This window comes from Pezoporus occidentalis, unplaced genomic scaffold (assembly GCF_034315485.1).
Source record: "Pezoporus occidentalis ecotype Australia unplaced genomic scaffold, CSIRO_AGI_Poc_V1 ctg52, whole genome shotgun sequence".
Taxonomy (NCBI): Eukaryota; Metazoa; Chordata; class Aves; order Psittaciformes; family Psittacidae; genus Pezoporus; species Pezoporus occidentalis.
Genome location: NW_026915858.1, coordinates 3,226,092 through 3,250,967, shown reverse-complemented (window position 1 = coordinate 3,250,967; position 24,876 = coordinate 3,226,092). Strand labels below are relative to the sequence as shown.

Below are 24,876 nucleotides of genomic sequence, written 5' to 3'. Positions count from 1 at the left end.
ACATCTCACTACTCCTATGCTGCCTGCCAGACCTGGCTACTTGTTATCTTCACATAGAGCAAACCACTTCTACATCTATTTCTCTCTGGTTACTTCTGCTAAAGGACTGAGCTTAACCACTTAGCCTCACCTGTCTCTTCTGCCACTTTGTGCGTTGCTGCACCTTATTGTTCAAAAGGTCCATTGCCTTACGTCTCACAGATGGGAGCTGATTTGTTATTAGTCCCCTAATAACAGGGATGAAGGTTTCTGTTGGCAATAAGGCATTAACCTACAAGAAAACACAAACAGAACAATACCATAAATGCTATTCCATGTGCTGTGACCTGGCAGCCTCCAAATAAAACAGGAAAACTCTCTTTGACTTCCCACATGGGTGTCAGGATCAAAGAAGAGAGGACAGGCCAGCAATGCTGGATCTGAGGCAAGTAAAAGAACAAAGCAGGTTCCAGTTACAGTACTTAACGTATGTTCACTGGCTGCTAAGCAGCCATTATCCACTACCTCTGAGATTTCCTCAGCAATTCCTCTTTACACTGGTGAGCTCTCCCTCCTTACCCTAAAATACTTCTGGTAGTGCCCTGTGCACATACATCAGGAAAACTGGAATATGCTTCACAGGCAAAAAAAAAACCCAAAATCCAGAAATAAAGACACATGCTCCACAGCATGCAATGAGATAGCCAGTCCAATTCTACAAATATACTTCTGATCAGAAAAAGATCAGAAAGAAAAACATAAGGAATTTTTTTCTCAACTTCAATTTCATGTAGAAATATACAACAATTCCATTAGCATTAGTTAAACCCTTTTATGAGTTAACAGTGAGAAATGCTGCCAAAAGCCATTATTTTCCACCATGTAGTGAAATGACTGCATCCAGCCAGTAGAATACTAACTAAAGGAAACAGGCATTCCTGTCTAAGCTCTTAGCTGTAGTTACTGAAGTTAGAGGAGTTTAATCAATGATGCACCAGCCTGCAGACCATCCAATAAAGATTAGTACTAATCCAGTAGGAAATCCTAAAAAAGTTGTATTAATAAGCAAAAGCTTATTAATGTCCCACTGCTAACATGAGAGCTAATGAGACATACTTTATCCAGCATATCATAGGACTTGTTAAGCAGAACCCTCCAAAATTTGGCTGTTGGCTTGTCCACATTTCCTTCTACTGAAGATGCCACAGTGTTAATATAGTGAAGAACTTCTTCTAATAGCCTAGGTAGAAAGGAAGCATCTTTTAGTAATAACAAGGACACTACAGAAGTTGACTTTCTTTCTGGTAAACATGAAATTTCACAAAACAGCAACTATTAAAGAAAATGAAACACCTAATGGAGAGACTAGCAGATCACATCATTAACAAAAAGCTATGGCAATAAGGACAATCACATGCACATTAAAGAAGTCTACCTATTACCCCCAGATTAGCATCTACATACAGCAGTAGTTCTACTTAACAACTTTAAAGCAAAAATGATCTGGAAAAATGTAGATGTTTAAAAACGAGCTTTTAAGGAACACAGCATTTAAAATAAATCCTATACCCTTTTTCACTTAGAACAAACAGAAAAGTTAAGCCTCTGCAAAAGAAACCCTCAATTTTGTATCATTGGCTGTTATAGCCCAATGACTACAACTGTGATCACTGGTAATTTTATTACACCAGCACAGGAGCACCTGTGAACAATGATTTTTTTTTTCCTATTAATGAAGCAACAAGTTTTGCTCAAAATCTGCAATTCTTTAAGAGACTCCATCAGCAACAGCATAACAGTTATGGCCAAGTATGTAGATAAGCACAAGCAGAAATGCAGAAAGAGTGGATATTGTGTAGAGCAATCTTTCAGAAATAAAAAACTCTACATCATATAAAAACCAAAAAAATCAAACCCCAAACAAAACCCCAAACTAAATAACCTTTATATAATAAGTACAGGTTGTTGCTGAGCACAACTGAAAGTGTCCTTGGGGTGGAAAAAAAAAGTCTAATGGAACTATATTTAAAAACAATCCCAAGTTGTAGTAAAAGCTAAAAATAATAGTGGAGCAGATTTAAAGCATACCTCTGTTCCAACTTCTGCAGCTCTTCTGTTTCTTCACATTCAACTATCTGGTTTAAAAAGTAAGAATGAACATGCCGAGTGTGAAACTTCCATCTCCTCACTGAGTTACCATCCCAGTATATGCAAATTCATTTGTTCTAAATGCAATGTCAACTAACATGGTAAGCATGAATTCCCCACATCTGCACCTAATCCATCATTCTAGAAGGAAATATGAGAATCTTAGGCAAAGCAGTCACAGTAGCAAATACATTTGATGCTGGTGGATGGCATTCAGTTGAAAAACAGGGAAGTACTTCCAGCTAGAGCCGCAGCCTAAAATTTGTAATATTTATTTTCTCTTTTCAGATTAGTAGTATGAATCCCAGTCCAAACTTTGAGTTAAAGGCTGTGAGTGAAATCCCGGACTCCATAAAGCCAGTGGGAATTCACTGGGACCAGAATTTCACTTTATTACCTATTTATCAATCACACAAACAGTCTATCTGGAAAAGCTGTATTAAAAACCACTTAGCATTACTGAGAGGTTTCAAAACTCTGTCAATAAAGGTGTCAGTAAGATACACTGGACTTCATCCCCTTTGCATATAAAACCATACTAAAAAGCAAATTAAATCTCATCTATTACAGTATGGCACAATTACTTAATGTGATAAGTTTAAAAGCAATCTGCCATTATTACCTTCTTCACAAAATTCTGAGAGGATAAAAGCTGTGACATGAAGGAGACTGACAAGAATTTGAAATGCCGAAGTTGTTTGTCTGAGTGACTCTCCACATCAAAGAGCTGCCCATCCTGATTTTTTAGCTTTGTCTTGCATGGTTTTGACTTTTTTGGCCCAGGATCATCTGTTGAAAATGTTCACAAAACAAATTTGTGGCCAACAGAAAAAGATAAATTTTGATTTCTGGTTATGGAAACAAAGTAAAATTACAGTCAGATGTCTTTCAAGGATAGTCATTCTGCAGTACCCAAAATTATGTCAGATTTCCAAGGAAGATGCTCTGGAATACCACAGGAGATTAATTTTTCATTTCAACAGCCTCAAAAGAAGCAGTGCCATTTCACTGCCGTGCCATCTGATCATTTTTACATAAAGAATCTTTTTTCTTGGTGCTAAAGCTATGGTAAACTGGCTACAGACATGAGTCTTTAGAGGCAGGACCTTATACACTGCATCACACACCAGAAATGATTGGCAGTCCCTGTGATCTTGTCTTCTATAACAGCTGAATGTTTCATTTCAGCTAAATGATTTACTTGATCCTTTAAATGAGGAATACTGTTTGATTCTAAGTGATCAAATTAATCTACAATTAAAAGGATTAAAAAAAAGGTAAATAATCACATATCAGCTGTATTATTAAGAAGTTATTATAGTAATTCATCTCCCTCAGTCTTCTGTCTAGAGGAGTAACAGAATCAGAATCATACAATGGTTTGAGTTGGAATGGACACTTAAGGTCATCTAGTCCAACCTCCCTGCCACGGGCAGAGACACCTTCCACCAGACCAGGTTGCTCAAAGCCCTGTCCAACTTGGCCTTGAATGTTTCCAGAGATGGGGCAGCCACAGCTTCTCTGGGCAACTTGTGCCAGCGCCTCATCACCCTCATCATAAAATATATCTTCCTTATATCTAGTCTAAATCTATCCTCTTTCAGTTTAAAACCATTACCGCATGTCCCCTGCAACTGGAGGGTTTACACGCATTTTGTGGTTACCTTCTTTGTTCTCAGGCAGTTCTGTCAAATACTGGATTATTTTCATCATGCCCTGGAACTGAGTCTGTACATTAAATTCACAACAGATGGAAATCCAAAATGCAGTGTCTGCTTCCAAAACAGCATCCTGTTTATGGTTTCAAAATTTAAAAAAAAAAAAAAAATAAAAAAGATCAAGAATTAGTATTACTAATAATGATGAAAAGACTCAAAAATGCCTTACTGAGTTTGTGAAAATGTCCTGGTAAAATGGATTAACACCAAGGGTAACAGCACTAAGCTCTTGGAAAGAATGTAGTTAAACAGTGTAGAGATTAAGTTGCTACAGCAAAGGCTGCATCTTTTCACCAATGTCGCTTTAGTCTTTTGATTTTCCCCATAAACTGTGCTTTCACCTAATTCATGGGCCTGCCTGCACAAAAACATTATAGTTTTTATCTTGGTCCATACAGGAAGACGTGTATCATGTGTCACAAACACATGTATTAGAAAAAAACTCTTTTAAAATATTGGAGCCCTTTGTAATCAGATTATCAGCTCTTCAAGTCAAGCACTGCTGTACAATATGATACGATTTATTCAGGCTCCAGGACAAAACAATATTGTGTCAGCAATACAAATTCTACCGACATCTCCATGAGGTTCTGCTGTATAGCACAAGCTCAGAGCTCACTATATATTTTACTATAATCTAAGGGCTTGTCTTGAACCTCCTTAAAGGACAGATCGTGAAGAGAAAGGGGAAGCTCAGTCACTTCAGGAGAAAGGTGACCCCACTTGTCTTCTAACCTTGTCTGTGCTTGACGTTGCAGTCACAGTCTTGGTGACATACTGCTCGAACAACAGCACTAGCAGAACCCAGAGGAACTTGTCTCCTCCCACTGTAGTGATCAGCTGAGACAGGATTGGCAGGCGGCGGTGCTCCGGCACATGGGGCAAGGCATCCACAAACACACGGATGATCTTGATCACCACCTCTTCCACACTTCCAGAGGACTCTGACAGATCACTGTCTTCAGCCTGCGTACAAACAGGTACAGCAGTTCAAACAGATTAATGCAGGTGGGTACAAGTTCGTTCTTGTAAATTCAGAAGATAAGAAAAAGCCCTGCGTGCCTGACGATGGTATTACCAAAAGCAAAATCTCAAAGAAAAGGTCAGTGCTCCAAAATAAACAGTTTTGAATCACACAGTTCCTTCTCAGTGTTTCAGGAAGATGCTGCAAATAAAATCAGAAAAATAGGAAGAGGAAAAAAGAAAGGAAGGGGGGAGGGAAGGAAGGGAAATGGAAAAAAGGCAGGAGATTAATTGGCACCAGTTGATGATGAAAAACCTCAAATTTAAGTCCGTTTCAGGTCCTCTTTAGGTACAGGTGTGATACTGTTTTAGCTAAACCATTTATGAAGTGCGGGAGCTCATAACATTAAAAAGCAGTAGTCTGATGAACTGAGTTGGTCAGACAAGGAGCAACCCGTTAATACAGTTATATATAATTGAATTTCTATCTAAAAATAATCCTAGATTAGGCTACAATTTATTCTACCACTGATATTCTAAACCACTTACTCAATAATCTTATTGTTCACCTTTTTTGACACTTCTGCATCACATAGACAGATTTACCTGTATAAGAGCTGGAATAACCATCTGCACTGTCTTATTAATTACTTGGAATGTGTAAGTATCATCCAGACGCAAGACATTTGCTCCCATGAATGTAAAAATAGGCATAATATTGTGGAGAACTTTATCCTGGAAAAGAAGACAGATGAGATTAATTTATTTTTTGAATTCTGCTGCTCTGCATATTATACCTTAAGGCATTTCTCCTTCCACAAATGCCACAAGGCTCCTATAAAAGAAAATGAGACTCATTAGTATCTTCAAAATCTCCACTGAACTAATTTTAAATGTAGAGTGTCCCTTAAAGCCAATTACTATGTGACAGTTAGAGTTCTAAATATTATTTAGAAACCCAAGATACACTTCTAAGCAAGTAATTCTTGAGTGGAAATTGAGAGTTTAATCTGATGAAATACCTAGTGCCATGTAAAATCAGCTATGGGGAGATTTGCAGCAGCACAAATGTGAGTGTGGTGCAGTCGTTTTCATACCTTTCCCACCCACCCTTTTTTATATCTGTAAAACACCTGCAGTATCTACAATCATACAATGGAAACCAACCATGTTCATTTTAAGTTTTGTATTTTTGGCGGGGTTAGACTGTAAACACAGTAATTACTTTGAGGGCTGGGTTAGAGATGTCGCCTAACTCAAGACTTAGTTTCCCAGATTTTACCAAAACTTAGAGCAAGAAATTATGGGCACATTTTTCATTCAGTTTTAGTGAACTGAACTAGTGTTTTAGATTTAAAAAAGAGAGATGAGACTCAGACAAAAATACTTCCTTGTACTTTGACCTTGAAAATCTTGTAAGAGCTAATATTAATGTAGAATTAAAAGCTTGGTTCTATAGCAGGTGATGGCAGTATAATGGCGACAAAGGAAAACAACCCCAAGAATCAAAATCCAAATCCTCCACAGATTTGTCAAAAACATCCCGATTTATGCTTTTCAGAAAACACTATCCTTCCAAATGTGTGGAGAAAGTACTGAGGTAAAGATGAATATGCAAATTGAGTCTGATACATCTGGATACATTTTGTTGCTTTTATAATTTCAAAAGAATCTTAGAAGAGTGAGCGTACAGTCAAATATCAATCCATAGGCCTGCTTCTTGGTCAATTAAAATCACACCAACCTGGGTTTACCACCATTCAACTACATTTCCCAGTGTTGTACAAGTTAGGAACTTGTCAGAATAAGAATATATGTGCTACCTAATCTTACATAGAAGAAGTAAACAGGCTGAATGTTTTCTCTCTGGCATATGAAAAAGCAGGGGAAAAAAGAAACAAGGCACAAGAATTTTGACCACAGTGGGAGAGTGAGGCAAGACTGTTGTCAGAAAGCTATTTCCATTCTTAATGCACTTATCTGCAAGTCATAAATGACTCGTGACCAAAATATGAAGACAGATTTGATCTCAAGTTAAATGGAACAGAAAGCCCTAAAAGAGCAGGGAACCTGTATATTCTGCCTCTTGCTCCTTTCAGAAAGTTTCTCCCCATGCAGCAGTTCTGTCTGTTCTTCACTCTTCCCAGTATTTGGAACCTGAAGACTCAACACATAAATTTCAGGTACTACTTACAGGAAACATGCCAGCAACAGCACCAAGGAGAAGCAGTGCATGGTGGTGTGTCTGGGGCATTTTAGAAATCCTGATGCACTGAACTATCAGTTCCACATTGAATTTTTCTTTGTCGAGGGTATCTGCCAGTAAAAAATATTCATTATTAAAAAATACTGATACTTCAATGGTCAACCATATAAGGAAGAAACAGCACACTCAAGCACTGGTTTCAATTTGCAAGCCATACCTAAGGGATCTATAAAAAATGACTTAAAAAGCAACTCTGTGTACACTGCAGATGAATCTCTCTCTCCTTAACAATACTATGTAGACTGAAAGAAAGAAAAAGCCAGAGGCCATTGTTTCAATGTTGTACTGGTGAGAGAAGAAAGGAATCTAGCAATTTTTACCTGCTGGTATCTTGCTACGATCTGAAGTCAGTTTCTGACATATGCTTAGCAGGCAGCTGAGGATTAGCTGCTTTGTATATTCCATATTTTCTTCTTCTGATGCCATAGGTTCCAGAGACCTACACATTCAGGAATTATATTTAGAGATTGAAAAAGGAGACAAAAGTAAGTGACCAACTGCATATTAAGACACAAATAACCAATGGCAATCTTCATTCTACAGAAGTTCTAAATTGAGGCTTCTAAAAAGCATGGAAAAAAGTGTCTCCTTTTTTGTTTTCAAACACATCAACTGGTCTTATAAAAGACATTTAATCAAAGTGCTGTCAAGAGCATAAGATGTTTACCTGAAATATGATTGCCAGCCTATGTAAAGGCAAGTCTTAAGTAAAAAAGATAAATACCCAACCTATAGGTAAACTTTCCTAAGTGTCTGGAGATAGGGCTGGCCGGAAAGCAACAATTTTCTCAGGCTGCACTGCGTGAAGGCTGCTCCAGAGTGTTTTGAGAGGATTTCAGCCCTTAAGAGTATTATTGTAATAGCTTTGCAAAATACACAAGTCCCGTTGATTGTGCCAGTTTCAGCACTGGTATCATCCTTCTTAGCAATCCCAAGCACTCCACCTGAGAAACAAAAGCTTCACTAAGAAGCTATGCATCTTAACAATCTTAAAAAGCCCATCATATTGTTTAAAGGGGAAAAAAATCATAACAACTTCCCATTCCCCTCATCTGATTTACTTAAAAGAAGTTCAAGTAAAAAAAGGAAAGCTAAGCTACCAAACATGGCAAAAAAGCAGAGAGAAAGTAGCCCATATTTAACATTTTACAATGTCTGCTGCAGAAGAGAATGGTCAAGGACTTATGTGTGATGGAGGCATGATTACCGGCTCAGCAGGTTAAAAAGTGGAGATATCAATGCCTGCGGATGTCTGAGTTTCTTCTTATGCTGCAGCAATTCTAGAATAAGCATAATCCTCTGCCAGCTGAAGTGGCTTGTTTCTGGTGCCAATTCTGCATCTTGAGGTTTTCTAAAAAGGTAAGACAATCAATCAGGAGACACAAAGAAAACAGTAAAGTGTTTCAAGGGACAAACACATGTGTAAGTGAAAAAATGACAAGTTTTAGTTTTCTTTCACATAGTAATATCCTTTACTGCTTCTCCTGCGAGAGGTAGCAATATGTTGGCTTTTGATTGAAACAGTGACGCATTTTGAACAATCAAGAGAAAATCCAGACCAAACTTGGAAAAACAAACAAGTATAGCATGCCTTCTGCATGTAACAATTCTACACAATGAAGCAGTCTTCTGTGGAAAAAAACCAAAATCTATTACCAAATAACTGTCCAAATGGTGATCTGCTTGCCATCCAGGAAACTTCCATTTTAGAACTGTTGTCTAACCACTGACTGTGCAGGAAATGGGAGTGTGTGTAAATGTGTGTGTGTTTATAAACTCTGACAGACATTTACAGATGGACCAATCTAATGGGTGATGATTGCTAAAAACGGTCAAGTGAAGGAAAATAAGAACAGCTATTCTAGGTCAGACCAAGAAAAGCAACTCAATATCCTGTTTCAACAACAGCTGACAGCCAATGCTTAAAGAAGAGAATAAGTACAGTGGACAAAACAGCTCCTTCCTTATGAGAATGGAGAGAAAAAAAAAGACTAAGATTTCTAAAAACTATAGAATCACAGAATGGTTTGGAAGGGACCTTAAAAGATCATCTAGTTCCAACACCCCTGCCATGAGGAGGGACACCTTCCCTGCTGCTACATTCTGACTGTACCTATTTTTAATGTCTGCAGTTTTAATGATTATATTAACAATTTAACTGAAAAAAAAAAATTACTGGTTTTCAGTCAACTATCAGGAATACTTTGATAAGTATCTGTAGGCTTCCACCTACAGATATGTAATACACCTACATATGTAATTTGTCCCACACATCTTTATTACTAACAAAGTTTAATACCTAAAAAACAAAGAATTTTGTCCAATTGTGTCAAGCCAGATTTATAAGAGCAAATGTCAACATTAAAACTACTGATCTTTAAGTTTGGGGATATTTTTATTTTTTTTACTATAGTTCCATCAGTTCTCAAACAGCAACAGGAGTTGGTTTTCTCCTACTCAAAATAGCTCAGTTATTTTACCGTGCAGAGGAAAAGAAGAAATGGATGCTTATGCTTTCAAGATAAACCATGCAACACAGTAAAACACATCGCCTTTCCAAACTGTACAGTAATTATTTTGGAGTTTGTAGTTATTTTACCTCTGTTGCTGCATTTTCTGCCGTCTAGTTTGCTGAACAGTGGCCAGACTTGTGTTTTTTTCAGGAGGCTCCAGCTCTCTGACAATCTGCTCAGCACACACTGAAATCTGAAACAGTAGCGACAGTACCAATGAACAATGTGTTGTATCACACACTGATTTTTATTGATTTTTATTTTAAAATCACATCCCTTTCAGGCACATATTCATACATAATCCACATATTCAAGTCATATCCCAGAAAATGGAAATCAGTGCAGCAGAAAGAAGTGATTTTGGGTGAATTCATTCGCATACTAGAGTGACTAATGCATGGCTTTTAAAGAAATACCTTCTAAATCAGTAATTTAATAAACTTTTCATGCATTAACCCAATTATATTCTGTGACAAATTGTTTCCAATTCCTTTCATGTTACAAATGATATAAACAACAAGTGTTACTGAAGTGACACAGAACTACTGCAACAGGTTTGAACATATTTCTGTGTTCTAGAGTTTGTCACTTACCCCTTTAAACACACTGCTAATTGTCTGGGCACAAAGTGGATTCTTGCAGTTTAACAGTAAGTCAAACAGCACTTTCAATAGCTTCTGTTGCACCATCCCGTCTGACAGAGCTGCAAAGAATGGTTTAGTAATCTACAAAAGGGAAAAAAAGGATGCAGAGAAGTTTACTGTAAGAGGGCAACAAAAGTCACAAGCTCTGGAATTCAGCTATGTTGGATTATGTATCCAATCACACATGCATGTTAGTGTGAACATGTATCCTAAAAATATGCATATTAACTATGTATTTGTACATAATACAGGAATCCTCAGATGCAAAGCACATACTTGTGCAATAGCCATCAGACCTACTGATGCATGAAATTTTTCACATAGCTTGCCTGGTGGGGGAGCAAACTTGCTATTGCCAGCCTTTGGTAAGTATACAGTAATACCTTGTTAATAGAAGGCCTGAATTCGTAGCCCCCTTCAAATGAGACCATTTCTCACCTACTATATTTTATTGACAATTTTTTCTCAGAAGACAAACATGAAGTAAAGCTTCTGCCTGACTGACAAAAACTAAGGAGAATGGAACAGACAACGATAAAGGTATTAATTTGCATGCAAATACAGTGTTATTTCTATTTCATGCTTGTCAAAATGCAGAAATAAAGCAAGCAGCAATTTCCCCTTCTGGTAAATTTAAGAGAGAAAGTTTTGCAACCTGTTTAGATGTTTCCAAGACCCTATGGAGACCATTAAAACTAAAAGAAAAGCAGGTCAAAAGCTATGGACTCTTTAACCCCGAAAGTCCTGAACACTGCTATTGGCTTTAAGCATAAAAAGCCATACCTGCCCAAGAGCTGTGATCTGAAATGGCGGAATTTCTTCATAGATTTTCTTGGCAACATGCATGCTTTTGATAAATAAATCCAGACTCTGTTGATTCTTACACAAGAGGGTTGCTGAATATTCATTAAACTTTCCAAGGATGAGATGCAGGAGAACAACTTCATCTTTCAACATTGCCTCAGGATTCTTAAAGACCTTCTCTAGCAACCGGTCTAGTGCAGGCAAGAGGTGAGAAAGAATCATCTGCAAACAGAGGAAATTCATAACAGAAGTTTTTATCCCTTCTCACTTCAACAAACGTCCAATAGCACACCTTTATTTTACTGCGACACCCCCTTTGGCAACAAACCGGTTACAGTATTTAATGCAACAGCTATTCAAGAGGAAAAATACAAGACTTATTGCAAGATCATCACAAGTACATCCTCATCTACTACTTTGCTATTCTCCTTTGCAGGGCAGTATTTCATATTTTCAAAGAACAGAAAAAAAGCAATTATTTTTCACTGATTTATGATTGCTGTCTCTTACAAAATCTGAATTTGAGCAAGAACACTCATCCTCTATGCCGTTCACAGTCCTTTTGAGACACATACAACTGAACAGAGCATAAAAATTCATAATTTCATTCATTTTTTGAATATCAAACTCATATATTTTCCAGCACTTGGAGAAGTCTGAATATACCAGATAAGAGGAAGTTAATACACACAAATAAAATTGGTATTATTATCTAATACATTATGATTCTGTACAGAAAGCTCTATATTCACTGATACCTAACCAAGGTAATAAATTTCTTCTGGAAGAATCTTCCTACAAAACAGTCTTTTTCAGTAACATCAAGAGAGTTTCCTTAAGAACTCTACTACAAAATCCTGCACCCCTTGCATTCCTGGAGTATGCAAATATTTTGTATCACTAAAACATACTTTGCAGCACTACTGCATATTATTAGCGGCATCAACTTAATCCCTAGTAGTCTAATACATTAAAAAGTTATCTAGCAGCATTATTACTAAATGAAATTTTATTTCAGCATTTCAATCAAATGCAAAACTGAGAAAACGACTAGAAAGGTGGTACTTACCTCACCATGGACTTCATGAATAATTTTCATTAAGTTTCTTGTAATATATGATGGAAAAATGGGGTTCTGTACACAATCAAGTATATTTTCCAAAGTTTCTGACAATTTTTTCTGCTGGGATTTCTGTTTTGGTTGAGTCTCAAGCTCCTCAAATAGAGTTTCCATAATCTAGTTCATTAAGAAAGTGATAATTAAGTTCTTTCTTTGAATAAATATGCCTTAAACATCTATTGAATGCATTTGTAATAATGCAATCTAGATACAGAGTTCTCCATCTGTAAATAAACCACAAGTTAATACCTCTTATTTGACTGATATTCTCAATTCTCTGTAATAAATCACTTAAATGTTTTTATAGCCTTAAAATAATTAGGCTACTATATTCTATAATGAACTTTCCCAGTTAACTTGATTTCTTTTAGAAAAGATAGCAGCTCACAGCAGCAGACAGAACTTGTATTAATGTACACTTCAGTAATGAAGATACCTGTGCTATGTATTTAGGGTCAGATATGATTTCTTCTGTCTTTTCCTCCAAATGCTGAAGAACAGGATGAAATAGAGACTCCTTTATCTCTCTCAAGGAATGGAGGCAGTTGAGAGCAGCCCTTCGTACTTCACTCACAGGACTACCCAAGTTAATTAGCAAAGATATCACCACTGCGAAAAGAGTGAGGGAAAGAAGAAGGAGGAGAAAACAGAATAAAGTGAGTGGTCAGAATTCAACATATCTGTCCTTCTGGAGGCATCAACATTACTCTGGAATTAAAGTCATCCCTTTTCACTATAAACCACTACATCACACAAAACCAACATGACTCACAGATCATGGCCCTGAACTTCATCATGATCCTTATATTTGTGTTTAAGCTCAGACAGTTCATACATTGCTGCTGCCTGCCACATCCTATACTGCACAGAAAGTAAGGTGCTGTAGCTGACTTTTTCAGCATAAATGTGTGTTTCTTTAAAGCTTTTAAGAATGAAAAAAAAGAAGTGACTTCACCTGTGTTGTGGTTTAAACTTTCAAGCTTAGGCTGGGTAAACACAAATCACTACTGCTACCACCAATGATAATAATGATGGAAATAACAAGGGAAGAGAATACAAGAGCTGTCTCCGCCTAGTACAGCTGTTTGGGTCAGGTGTCCTGTCTCTGCTTCCTCCCGGCTTCCCCTCCTCCCTGGCACATAAATAACCACAGATACCCTTTGTGGTATAAAATATATTAAAGTAGCATAAAATTAAGAGATACTGTGATTTGGTCTTAAGGTGAGAGATATAAACTGTTTTACTTTACCTGGAGATGATGGCAATAGCAGTTGTAATTCTTTTTTTGGTGTGTCTGTGATTTCAAAGCACTAGGGGCCCAGTGCATAGCCACATATATAGTCCAGCTTGGGGAAAATCTCTTGTCTGTAGCATTGCATTTTGACTTTGTGGGTAGAACATAGTTCATCACAATCAGCTGATTTGAAAGGTTATAACTGTGTGCTTGCCGGCTCTCCCAAGCTTCTCTTTTCCTGAGTCCAGCTTGGGAAATGCTGCGCGGTCTCCTGCATCCTCCTGGGGCTCGGCAATTGAAAGGCCGTCGCGGGGCTCGGCTCCTCCACGGGGCTCGGTTCGGCCGCGGGGCTCGGCTCCTCCGCGGGGCTCGGCTCCTCCGCGGGGCTGGGCTCCTCCGCCGCCTTCTCCCGCTGCTCGGCAGCCCCTTCTTTCTGCTCCTCGACCGCCCCGACCTCCTCCACCCGCAGCCGTCCCCTCGCGGCCTCCGGCCCCGCTCCCGCCGCCGCTTGGTCCCCGGGGCCGCTCTCCCGGGCCGGTTCGGCTGCCGCCGGCTCCCGGGGCCGCTCCCCCTCGGCTCCCCGCAACTTGAGGGCCAGAGAACCACGGCCACGTCCGAAGCTTTGCCATAAAGCACAGTGAGACAAGAACCTTAGCCCAGGCCCCATACCTTAAATTTACAGCAAAAAAATTCTGATAAAACCAACTCTGAGAGGCAATTTGTTACTATTAATCCGGTCACTGCCCCACGTTAAAGAACTGTTGGTTTAAACCCAGTCAAATTCGTTCGCTCACTTCCCCCCTTTTTCTTGCCCTCCCCCTGCTCTCGGAGGGACGCTAATGCAACACTGATAAGAACAGTTTAGTAACTAAGGTATAACACAAATCACTACTGCTACCACCAATGATAATAATGATTAACAAGGAAGAGAATACATCAGAGAGAATTAGAGAGTCCCTGCAGTCCCCGGCCCTTCCCGCTAACTCCCAGTTGCATCCTGGGCATGACGTGCTGTGGTATGGAATACCTCTTTGGTCAGTTTGGGTCAGGTGTCCTGTCTCTGCTTCCTCCTGGCTTCCCCTCCTCCCTGGCAGAGCATGAGGCTCACAAAGTCCTTGGCCAAACCAAAACATCGCTTGTTATCAGCTCCGTTCCCGAGCTGAAAGTCAAAACACTGCACTGCACCAGCTACCAAGAAGGGGAAAAATGACTGCTACTGCTGAACCCAGGACAACCTGCTTTCAAGCTTAGGCTGGTAACTGCTGTAGTGAATCAGCAAGAGCTGTCTCCGCCTAGTACAGCTGAACATAAATAACCACAGATACCCTCTGTGGTATAAAATATATTAAAGTAGCATAAAATTAAGAGATACTGTGATTTGGTCTTAAGGTGAGAGATATAAACTCTTTTACTTTACCTGGAGATGATGGCAATAGCAGTTGTTTCTTTTTTTGGTGTGTCTGTGATTCAAGTAGTGCATAGCCAATATATAGAGCTTGAGTCTGTAGCATTGCATTGACTTCATAGTTCAGCTGATTTGAAAGGTTATAACTGTAAGTCCATAAAATTGAAAGGAACTTGAAGAGAACCTCTGAATCTTTTAGATGTACCTTAAATTTAACAAAAAAAGATAAAACCACTTGTTTATTAACTAATTTATTTGGCAAAATGCTACTGGCAACATCTGATAAGCCATCCAAATTCAAGGAATACACAGAGAGAGAATTAGAGAGTCAGAAACAGTGTCTTTTGGGAAGAAAAAGTTACTGAGTTGATGCATTTGGGTAAACAGTACCTGCAGATCCACAGGTCCAAATTCTTCTTAACAACTGGCTTATTTAACAGATAATTTGTAGTCTATAGGTATGTAAATACAGTGGTTTACAGACTGAAAACACATCCACATTAATATTTTTATAGTGCGTCAACTGCACAATTGTTATATGCAAAATAAATAACTTCTACTTGCTGTTTTGTGCAGCAGTAAGCTTAATATTAAAAGTTCTCCAAGTAATCCCCAAATTTTTCAGTCAGTCATACGACGTGATTTTTCAGAAGTCTATAAAGCAGTGTCTCAGAAGGGCTGGGCAGCACAGCGTTCTGCACTGAATATTCACACCAAACTTCATTCTTAGAATGTATCCTGGCTGGGCTCTGGACAAAAAACTAACAAACTCTGGATCACAAATGTATCACTGACATCACAGACACAGGTCAGAGCGCCTTCTCCCCTCCCCGCCCCCCGTAGTAATAGATGCTCCAAGAAGATTCATTTCAGTTTTTCACTCATCGCTGCCTGTAACTAGCCAGGCACTGAATCAATCTCCTTAACAGCTCAGTGTCAGTACAACTTCACTAGATCTTGGAGTGCCTGATAATTAGACAAAGTTATATACATGAATTAACACCAGAAACATGTTTTCTCACTAAATCATTGCTGTTACGTCCTTTCACTGTTTGTGCTTGTTTGTTCTTGCTGAAACAGATCACATTCTAGTAACAACAGCTTTCTGTCAATTACTTGCTTTTCTTTGCCTCAGAATGAACAGCTTTTACTCTCTGCTATCTAAACCCCAAACTGCCAAAATCCTTTATTCTCTTCACAAAAGTGCATTGCTTGATGTGAGAAAATGTGGAATGATGTTACAAGGAAACATGTAAAGTCTTGTAAAAGTTTTCTTTTAATATTTTAATGTCAAAACTAACAAATTTTACAGAGCAACTGTTTGGTTTGCTCCCAGCTTGGACCAAAACTTTCAGCTCAGACTTCAAGCTCTTGACCTTGTCCTGCAAATCAGTGTGATGTTTCCACTTCTGCCTCAACTGGGCCATTTATTGGCTTGTTTGGGTTTGCCTTGATTTTTTAAATTTTAGTTTTCTATTATTACTTGTAATCAGGCTTAACTAACCAGCTGAAGCTTAGACTTTCATCTGCCCACATCTAGCATGCCACAAGCAGCGCTGCATGATCAGTTCTCCATTTTCCTCAGTTTTCCTTGAAATTATGTAACTGCAGTAATAGTTGATGAATAATAATTCAAGCAAAAAATGCAAAAGTAATACCCTGAGTAAGAGGTTCATCAGTGCTCTGTACTGGACAACGTTGCTTCCCTCACTTGCACCACAGACAAGCAGGTCAAATAGCCCCAAAAGGAGGTGCAGGTAACCTTGGCCATCTTGATTCAAAGATTCGGGATTCCACCAAGTTTCCTCTAAAAAATACAGGGTATAAGTAAGACATAGTGGATGCATATGAACACCTTCAGAAACTAAAACAAAACACACATCTCTAGTTAAAAGAAGACAATACACTTGGCTGATTTCATGTTCATAAGTAAGTAATCTTTACAGATCCCAGTAACAGTAAAGGAATAAGGTTGAGGAAGCAAGTCTTGCTTGTTTCCAACAACTTCTGAAGACAAAATAATTCACCTTCCTTCTTCAGTTCATTGATACAAAAGACAGTTAAATCCTTAACACTTACCTGCTGAAAAGGAGAGAGGAGATTTTAGGCCATTAATGAAGGTTTTCAGTAAGAACAGGAACATGGCTGACTCTTCTGCATGAGCAGTCTGATCGCTATTGAGCTTATCTATATAGGCAGTTAACAAGTCCTTAGGCACTAAAGTTTCCTCTGTTGTTTCAACAGACCAGTTTAGGGGAATTTCCTGTGAATGAAAATTCATTTTAGTTCATACTGTCACAATTTCATGCCATGGAAGACAGAAACTGAGCATTAAAATTCAGCAATATTTAACTTCCAATCCTACTGAACAAGCCAGCAAAACATTTACTCAGTGAGTAAACCCCTGATATTCCTAAGCCTAACAAAGAGAGCACATGATGTTATGGGGTAGCTGATGGAAAAGCCCCATACTTTGTGCCAAGCTCAAAGCACTGAAGCATTGAATTAGTTGGTGGGATGCTGGCTTAAAGCTCTGGAATTTAATTTTTCAATGCAGACTCACTAGAGTGGTAAAATAGAAGAGTGATTTTTAATGGCAGCTTCTAGTACTGCTGCCAAGTGTGTGGTTTTGCTCTGAAAAGAAATGAAGGTGAGATTTCCAGTCCTTCTCAAGGCTTCTGAGCTTCTTTTTCTCCAGTAAAACCAGATTTCTCCATCACAAAGAACATGGCCTCTCCACAATGTTTACATCTTACCTCTTCAGAGTCACAAGCTCTGAGACTTCTTATTTTTTTATCCAAGAAACGGAAGACTCTGATAGCCACTGAAAAATAACTCTCCTTCATCTGTGTATTGCAGCAGCACTGAACAAACACTGAACCAATTATATGGGTAGTTACTTTCTGTCTCACACTGTCAGATTCCGATTCAGCAACGAGTATCAGATTATCAACCTTAGAAAGAGAGGGGAGGAAAAACAACAATAAAAAGTATGTAAGTCACTTAACTATGACCTTACACCTTTTCCATTTCCTTGTCCAATAAAAACCCTGTTACTTTCTATCATCAGTAACAAGTTACTGGCTGCTGTAATGGTACTCTCTGGAATGTAGTAATGCACAAACATCTTTTTCTATGAACTAACTGCAGGTATACTTGTTTGATCTCTGGAATTTTTATTCAGTAAACTAGATACCTGGAATTTAGTTACACAAATCATTTGTCCAAAAAAGGTAATAGCTTTGCTTCTTCTTTTCCTTTTATGAAGGTAGAAATCTGTTTTATCTAGATTGTATTAGAGTTTGTTATGCAATGTATACATATCTGCCTAGCAGCTTGATGACAGCCCACTAATGCTAAGAAGAGCACATACAAAGTTCTTAGATATCATGTTTGTTCTACTCCAGTGTCCACCTGGAAAGTGGGATCTCTGAAGGTTAGGGTACCATGGTACACCTACCATTTGCAATAGTAAAGAAGGGTCCTCTGAAGCCATGTTTTCAGCAAACAGCAGAATCATTTTCTTGTTGGTCGCTGCAATTAACTCTGCAGCATTACTGGTTTTAATTGCCTCTTCAAGAGCTATTCCAAGAAAAAATAATAATCAGACAATCTAGGTATGCAAGTCACATTAAAACACTGATGTCTCAGTATTCAGAAGCACTCAGAAACACACTAGACAATTTCTCAAAGAGTTTTTAAAAGAACTTCATGCACACTCACAGCACGATAACTTGTTAATGACAGCCAGCCAGTCTCCCTCACCATGTGCTCAGGTTCAGTAAGGATGATGTTCTAAACTGTCACAAGTTTTCGTTTCCCAGATTAGTTACAATTAATGCTTTACCTTCTTGCCAGCCTTTCAGTAAAGGGTGTAGGGAGCAGAGATCAGACTCTGACAGGCAAACAGCCATTTTCCAATGTGAAGATTCTGAATCTGCATCAGTGATTACCATAAAAGGTAACAACCTCATTACTGCTTCATCCAGGAGTTCCTTTTTCTCTCTCAAAACCTCCTCTGTGACCAAAATTTTTATTGCTTGCTCCAGAACACTGCACCTAAAAAAGAACAAGTCACACTGAAAGCCCATTGCTTGATCATACCAGCAGTATTCCCTTGGCTTGTTCTCCGTTTTCCATGGGAATTTTCTGAATCCAAATAGCAGTGAGAACAAACAAGGAATTCATGGGAAAGAGGAGGCAAATAATTGAATATTTTTCTTGTAATAAAAAGTATCTGAAGTAAAAATAATTTTTAAAGTATTCTTTGGAGTTAGTTTTTAAAATGTGGTTTATACAGAAAGAATGTAGACTGAAAATGCACAAACATACCACTTTCCATCCTTTGAAACATCAGCCTTCTGGAAGATGTTCAGAATACTTAAAACTACTACTTCTGGATCGACTTGTTTCCTGAAAATCTGAAAAGTAATCAAGAAAAAGAAATGAAAATGTAATAAAATACATATCATAATGGAAAATGCATCTGCTCTATCAAGTGGAAACAGGGATCTACATCACTAATTGCATTCCTAGTGATAATCATGTAATAAAAATATTACCAGGGTAAACAGAAGCATATTGAGAGATATGCTAAAGTCCACAGAACTTATTGCAAGCAGAAAGGTCCTTCCCAATCCTAACTAATCTATGATTCTATGTCTGGTAAAATTGACAAACAATAAGCAAACCACTTTATAATTAAGAATTGCTTTTACTTTACATAGCATTAGTATGACAAAAATATAAGGCACGTTAACAAAAGATATGAAAGTTTAAAGAAGCACTCATATGCTTCTATTCCTATTTTTTAGTGATTGAGAATGAATGAACACAAAAGACCGATAATACTACTGCTAATAATATTCTGCACTACTACTAGCAGAAGCAATAGACAGACAGTTACTCTAGCTGGAAACAATCAGCACAATGCATACCAGAGTCCCATCCAGTAAACCTGAGCTGGTGTTTAGGACTTTGTGTGTCACTATCAACTGACCAAATGACTCTCACATGGAAAAACTCAACTGAGCACTTCTCACTAGTGCAATGACTTGTCACTGCATCATTTTCTATCCAAAAGGCAGATAACATGGCTTAGTCTTTTGTAGAAAAATGTATAGGATGAGCAGGAAGGACACTTCAAATAATAATCAAAGAATAAAAAAACACATCAACACAACCAGGTTAACTGCAAACACTTTGGGAAATATCAGCAAGCAGAAATTTGAGGTGGAATTGTGAGGTAGTAAACACAAGCCTCCTAAATTTGTGCTGCTTCATCCTGTTAAAGGATGAAAGCCATACACCAAGGACGTGAGTAGAATAAGGGCAATTACAATGAATATATTTCAGATACATATATTCAAGAAGAGCTAAAATCTCATCTGACATATCAAAAGCTACACACCTCCAAAGAATTGAGAGCAGACATTACAACATCTTTGTCGTCATCCTTGAGGCGATCAAGAATTGCTTCTTCTATGAAAGACCGATCAAAGCCTTCCTGAAAAAATGAAGGAAAACGAAGAGCCAAACAAAAAAAATACATCATTTTTGGCAGCACAATTTACAGGCTTTTAATGAAATACCCGAATCTTTGCACAAGAAAAGTGGTAACATCATCTAAATTAAAACTCACAGGCAGACTTTCAACAACAAAAGAAAGCCACACGTAAACGTTAACTTAGATCTTAGAATACAAGCATCTCTTAACAAACAAAAGCAGCATCCAGATTCCAGAATATGGGAAAATGGTGACAGAACCCTACTGAAAACACTATGAAAAACAGTGAGGATGACACACGCATAGTTTAATGTACCACCAACCTTCAACTGTTGTGTCTGGCACAAAACAGCTTTTTGAAGACATTGTATGTTAAGTCAGTTCTGTAAGTGATAGACTCAGGACACAAACCTTTGATGTCTCAATAATATCTTTCAAATGCTGAAGAGCCAGGACCCGCACAGCTGGCTGAGGATGATTCAAACTAAGCAGAAGGGAGGTATCAGAGTCTTCCAGAAACTGAAATACAGATTTCAGAGTGACACACTGCATGTTAAAAATACTTTAAGTACATAAAAGGATAACAGCAGTAATTCCTTTAGCATTTTTTGTATCAGAAGAAAACCTGCATAATTCAGACCCAGAAAGTGTCAATTACGGAACAATGATATTGTGTAACTGTTTCAAATTTGTTCTTCTTCACTTTGACAGACAGTTTTTGGAATATAGCTTCAAAAGTACAGTAAGCCACAGGCACCTTTTTGTCCCAGGAAAGCACTACACTTATCTAAGGATTCTGAGAAAGCTCTGGTGACACTGTCAGTGTGACAGAGCACAGATAGAAACCATTAAAAAGTTATCCCTGCCAGTCCAATTGCGTGCACTTATCTCAGGAACCTTAAAGGCTAGAAGAGAGTCATATGAGCCTTTGCTCTGCATGCCTTGTTCTTCTGTTAATCCACTTGCTATGCAGTCACAGAATCTGTGCCTTTGTTAGATCAGTATAAAAAATACATGAAGCACTTTTTTACATAGTTTATCATCTTTTCCCAAGTGCTTTCAGTCTTTCAATAACTGCAAACAACAGCCATAACACTAACCATCTCTTAACAATAAATTCCTTGGACATATCCATATCTGTTGTATTTGTGGTTATTCTGCGTTAGGCTGAGTTTCAATTGCTCTTCAGAAATGCCACAGAAGAACTCTGTAGTCACTGTATTCATCAATGTTACTGACTGTGAACATCCATAAGATCAATGCAACAAACAGGACCATATCACCTCCTCTCAACAGCAATAAAGTTGTCAACTTTCGCAAAGCAGACACCTCTGACACTGACAAAATCTTTAAATGAGATGAGGCCTCGCTGGGCACCACCATGTTGTCACTATCGACCACAACAGTATATGTAGTGGCCATGTTCCTAAGGAAAAAAACTGTTGATAGCAACTGGGGCAGGTGGAAGTGTACAGATTTTAACCATGACAAGAAGCTCACATGGCTGTTCAGGATAAACAAAACTTAAAAGATCTGACAGCTTTTGATTGTACCACAGTTTCGATCAAAGCCCTCTCACAACACCACATTTAAGTAAGTTGTGGGTTTTTTTGGTGGGGTGTTCTGTTGTTGTTTTTCTGTGGTGGGGTTTTTGATGGGAATGGTAAAGACTCTGTTTTGAAAGAGGAAAAAAGACCAGAACTTCGCCAATATCAGCCTTCTGACGGCATGACCAGATAAGAGCTAGGATCATGGACTGAGCTTCTACCTACCTTGTATTTGCCACAGCTTAATGAAAGAGAAATAAATTGGTGAAAAAGATTTTGGTCAGCTTCATCTGTGCAACCTTCCAGATGTTTCTCCAACACAGATTCTAATGCTTTAGGATACCTGCCAACAAACAAAACCCCAATGTTTTCCACAGAGTATTACAGAAGAATGTGTATTTATTAGAGAAAGGGAAATACAAGGAAGCTGAATGCACACACACTCATCTGAATGCATACACACATCTGAACTCATCTGAATGCATACACTCATCTGAACCAGCTGCTTTAAGTAGCTTTGCAAAGGCAATCAATCATTATGTCTTAACACAGATGAACACTATGTAGACTGCTAGGATAAATAATGAGCACAAAAGGTAATGCTACACAGCAAACAGCTGAACAAAGCCAGTAAGTCTGTGTCCACATATTACAGTGATAATAAAACATGCAAGGACAGAGCAGTAAAATAAAGTTTGGAGGCAAAGATTAGGAGTCAGTTATTTTTACTGTATTTACTTGGGCAAGAATATTGTGCTTACTATAGCAAATAAGCTGAGATGACAGCTGACATCACCACTCTATAGACTGAGAATCTGTCATAGCAACATGGAACTTACTTTCTCTCAAGAAGTCTGATAAGAGGAAGCACCTTTTGATTGAGTGCAGCCATTTTGGTGGGATTAGATTCAGTCTCTGTACCACAGGAGATAAACTCTTCAAGAAACTTGCTAAAATTACAAATGAAAGAAAAAGCCATGTTTTTGATAGAACAGTTTTCATTAATGTTATAAAGCACATTGCTAAACAGGTTAGGATTAATACACATTACTCATTGCAAGTACAGATTTGCTGCTGATCTGAAGTTTCACTTTGTCCCACAGGTACTCCCAACCAGCACTAAAATCATGGGTCTTCTGGATTACGGAATGTTTTTGTTTCGAAAATCCAGGTTTGCAGTTAACGCAGAAAAACATGCCCATATAATGCTAATGCCATTGTCTAGAATTAGTTATTAAACCAGAAATTGCTGTAGTACTGCAGAAGAAAAATAAAGTTAACTCACGAAGCCAACAGATTATCTAAATCCTTTTCCAGTGGTATACTCTGAAGAATAGCTTCAAGATGTCTGACATAAATCTCTGTCTCCTCAGATTCTTCTTGTTCCTCTGAGGACAACACATAATCATAAAACATGAACAACAGTTCCAGAATAATCCCCTCATACTCATTAAAGCTAGTAGCTTGTACAGGCATCATGATCTGGTGAACCAAGCACACAACTTGAAGACCACAATGTTTATGGATTACTACCATTAACTCTCTGTGAGCTGCTAGCAATGCTTTATCCCAATTTCATTAAAATGACAAAGGCTGTATTGCTACCAATAAATTCAAGAATGCTTTAGAATGTTCTAGACCTGCTGCCACAACCAGTGACAGCAATTCCCCACAGCATTCCCTGGTGTGAATCTGGACCTCTTCAACAAAAGTTTTCCCCATAACAATTTGGCAGTCACAACCCCACAGTAAAAACAGACTTAATAGTGTAGACACAGGCTACTGTGTACTCTACTCGAAAATGGTTTTGCAGTACTGCGATACATCTCTAAGAGTCAGAATTCATATATCAAAATTGAGCTACCGCTGAAATACTGCAAATCAACACCTAAATCGAATCAATGTAAATGTAACAATGCCTAAATAGCCTCCATGGTAGAGCTTGGAAAAACAAAAACCAACACACAAAAGCTCCATCACACCTTCACAGGTGTTGGTGCAATTTTAATAGCGGAAGCAACTAAAACTGGATAGCTACAACATTCACCATAGCCATCTGTCAACAAAATTGTAATACTGCATGATAACTTACCTGTATCACCTTTCATGACAGTGCTAACAAGGTGAGGCAACACGTAATGCAGAAGAGGAGAAATATCGTAGTCTGTTGAAAGGCCTTGCAAAAGCGTTACAAGTTCTGGGGTTTTGCACAGATAATGAAATGGCCTGCATAATGGAACAAAAGAAACAAGTATGTATTCTCCTGGTTACCAACACTTCCAAACCACGCAGAGTTCCTAAGGATTCAATTTCAGCAATAAGGGTAACAGCCTCATTGTAAACAATGCTGAAAAGACTCAAAGGGTTCCACTTCCTTATTGCCAGAGGTTCATTGGCACCTTTAATAACCAAGAAGAAAACAGGCTGCTGCAGTCATGTTGAACACAGCTGCTGCGATAGCACAGTAACATACCCATGTTTTTGCAAAGTTGGTAGTACTAGAGAAAGTGCCTGTATAGATTGCATGAAGAGATATCCCCATATTTCAAGGAGCATATCTATTACCCAGTGGCAGCAAAAGGAAGGGTGGAGAAATAATAGCTCAATGACAAGAGATCCACAGAAAGAGTAGAAGTAATTTGCCTTCCTGCTAATAAATTTCTCCCATCTTGTCTCCTTTTATGCCAACTGGCTGGGTGCTGCACAATGCATCAAATATGCCTCCCCTTAGTTCCCCACACCTTAGCTTTTAACTTATTTTCCTTTACTATGACTGTGTTCAAGTATCTGGAAGGTAATCACTGTACTTTCCCCAGATTTATTCTACTGGAATACCCACACTAACATCTCTGCAAGTTCCCTGTATCCTGCAGGAGTTCCACCACCATGTTCAACACGTTCATGTCAACAGCACTAGCTAACTGTATCTGGGCAGTGAAGACAGATCGATGGGAATGAGATAATACATGTACTTCCAGAATACCTGACTTGTGGAACCAAAGAAGTGCTGGTATAGAAACATGTACACT

At 38.4% G+C, this 24,876-nt stretch overlaps 1 protein-coding gene across 1 annotated transcript in view; it reads right to left on the bottom strand.

Moving 5' to 3' along the window:
• Positions 1-24,876, bottom strand: part of HEATR1 (HEAT repeat containing 1) — a 36,885-nt gene that overhangs the window by 6,000 nt on the left and 6,009 nt on the right. Inside the window, exons 7-34 of the mRNA XM_062637406.1 lie at positions 23,940-24,073; positions 23,133-23,235; positions 22,687-22,797; positions 22,073-22,190; positions 20,712-20,819; positions 20,205-20,300; positions 19,127-19,215; positions 18,642-18,853; positions 18,255-18,376; positions 17,551-17,748; positions 16,874-17,057; positions 16,453-16,601; positions 14,807-14,999; positions 12,592-12,764; positions 12,105-12,272; positions 11,015-11,257; positions 10,181-10,312; positions 9,674-9,780; positions 8,282-8,425; positions 7,395-7,513; positions 7,003-7,124; positions 5,415-5,543; positions 4,581-4,811; positions 3,792-3,918; positions 2,750-2,916; positions 2,068-2,114; positions 1,096-1,219; positions 131-271 (exon numbers count right to left, since the gene is read on the bottom strand). Coding sequence (XP_062493390.1) covers positions 131-271; positions 1,096-1,219; positions 2,068-2,114; positions 2,750-2,916; positions 3,792-3,918; positions 4,581-4,811; positions 5,415-5,543; positions 7,003-7,124; positions 7,395-7,513; positions 8,282-8,425; positions 9,674-9,780; positions 10,181-10,312; positions 11,015-11,257; positions 12,105-12,272; positions 12,592-12,764; positions 14,807-14,999; positions 16,453-16,601; positions 16,874-17,057; positions 17,551-17,748; positions 18,255-18,376; positions 18,642-18,853; positions 19,127-19,215; positions 20,205-20,300; positions 20,712-20,819; positions 22,073-22,190; positions 22,687-22,797; positions 23,133-23,235; positions 23,940-24,073 — 3,991 coding nt within the window. The remainder of the gene's footprint in view (positions 1-130; positions 272-1,095; positions 1,220-2,067; positions 2,115-2,749; positions 2,917-3,791; positions 3,919-4,580; positions 4,812-5,414; positions 5,544-7,002; positions 7,125-7,394; positions 7,514-8,281; positions 8,426-9,673; positions 9,781-10,180; positions 10,313-11,014; positions 11,258-12,104; positions 12,273-12,591; positions 12,765-14,806; positions 15,000-16,452; positions 16,602-16,873; positions 17,058-17,550; positions 17,749-18,254; positions 18,377-18,641; positions 18,854-19,126; positions 19,216-20,204; positions 20,301-20,711; positions 20,820-22,072; positions 22,191-22,686; positions 22,798-23,132; positions 23,236-23,939; positions 24,074-24,876) is intronic.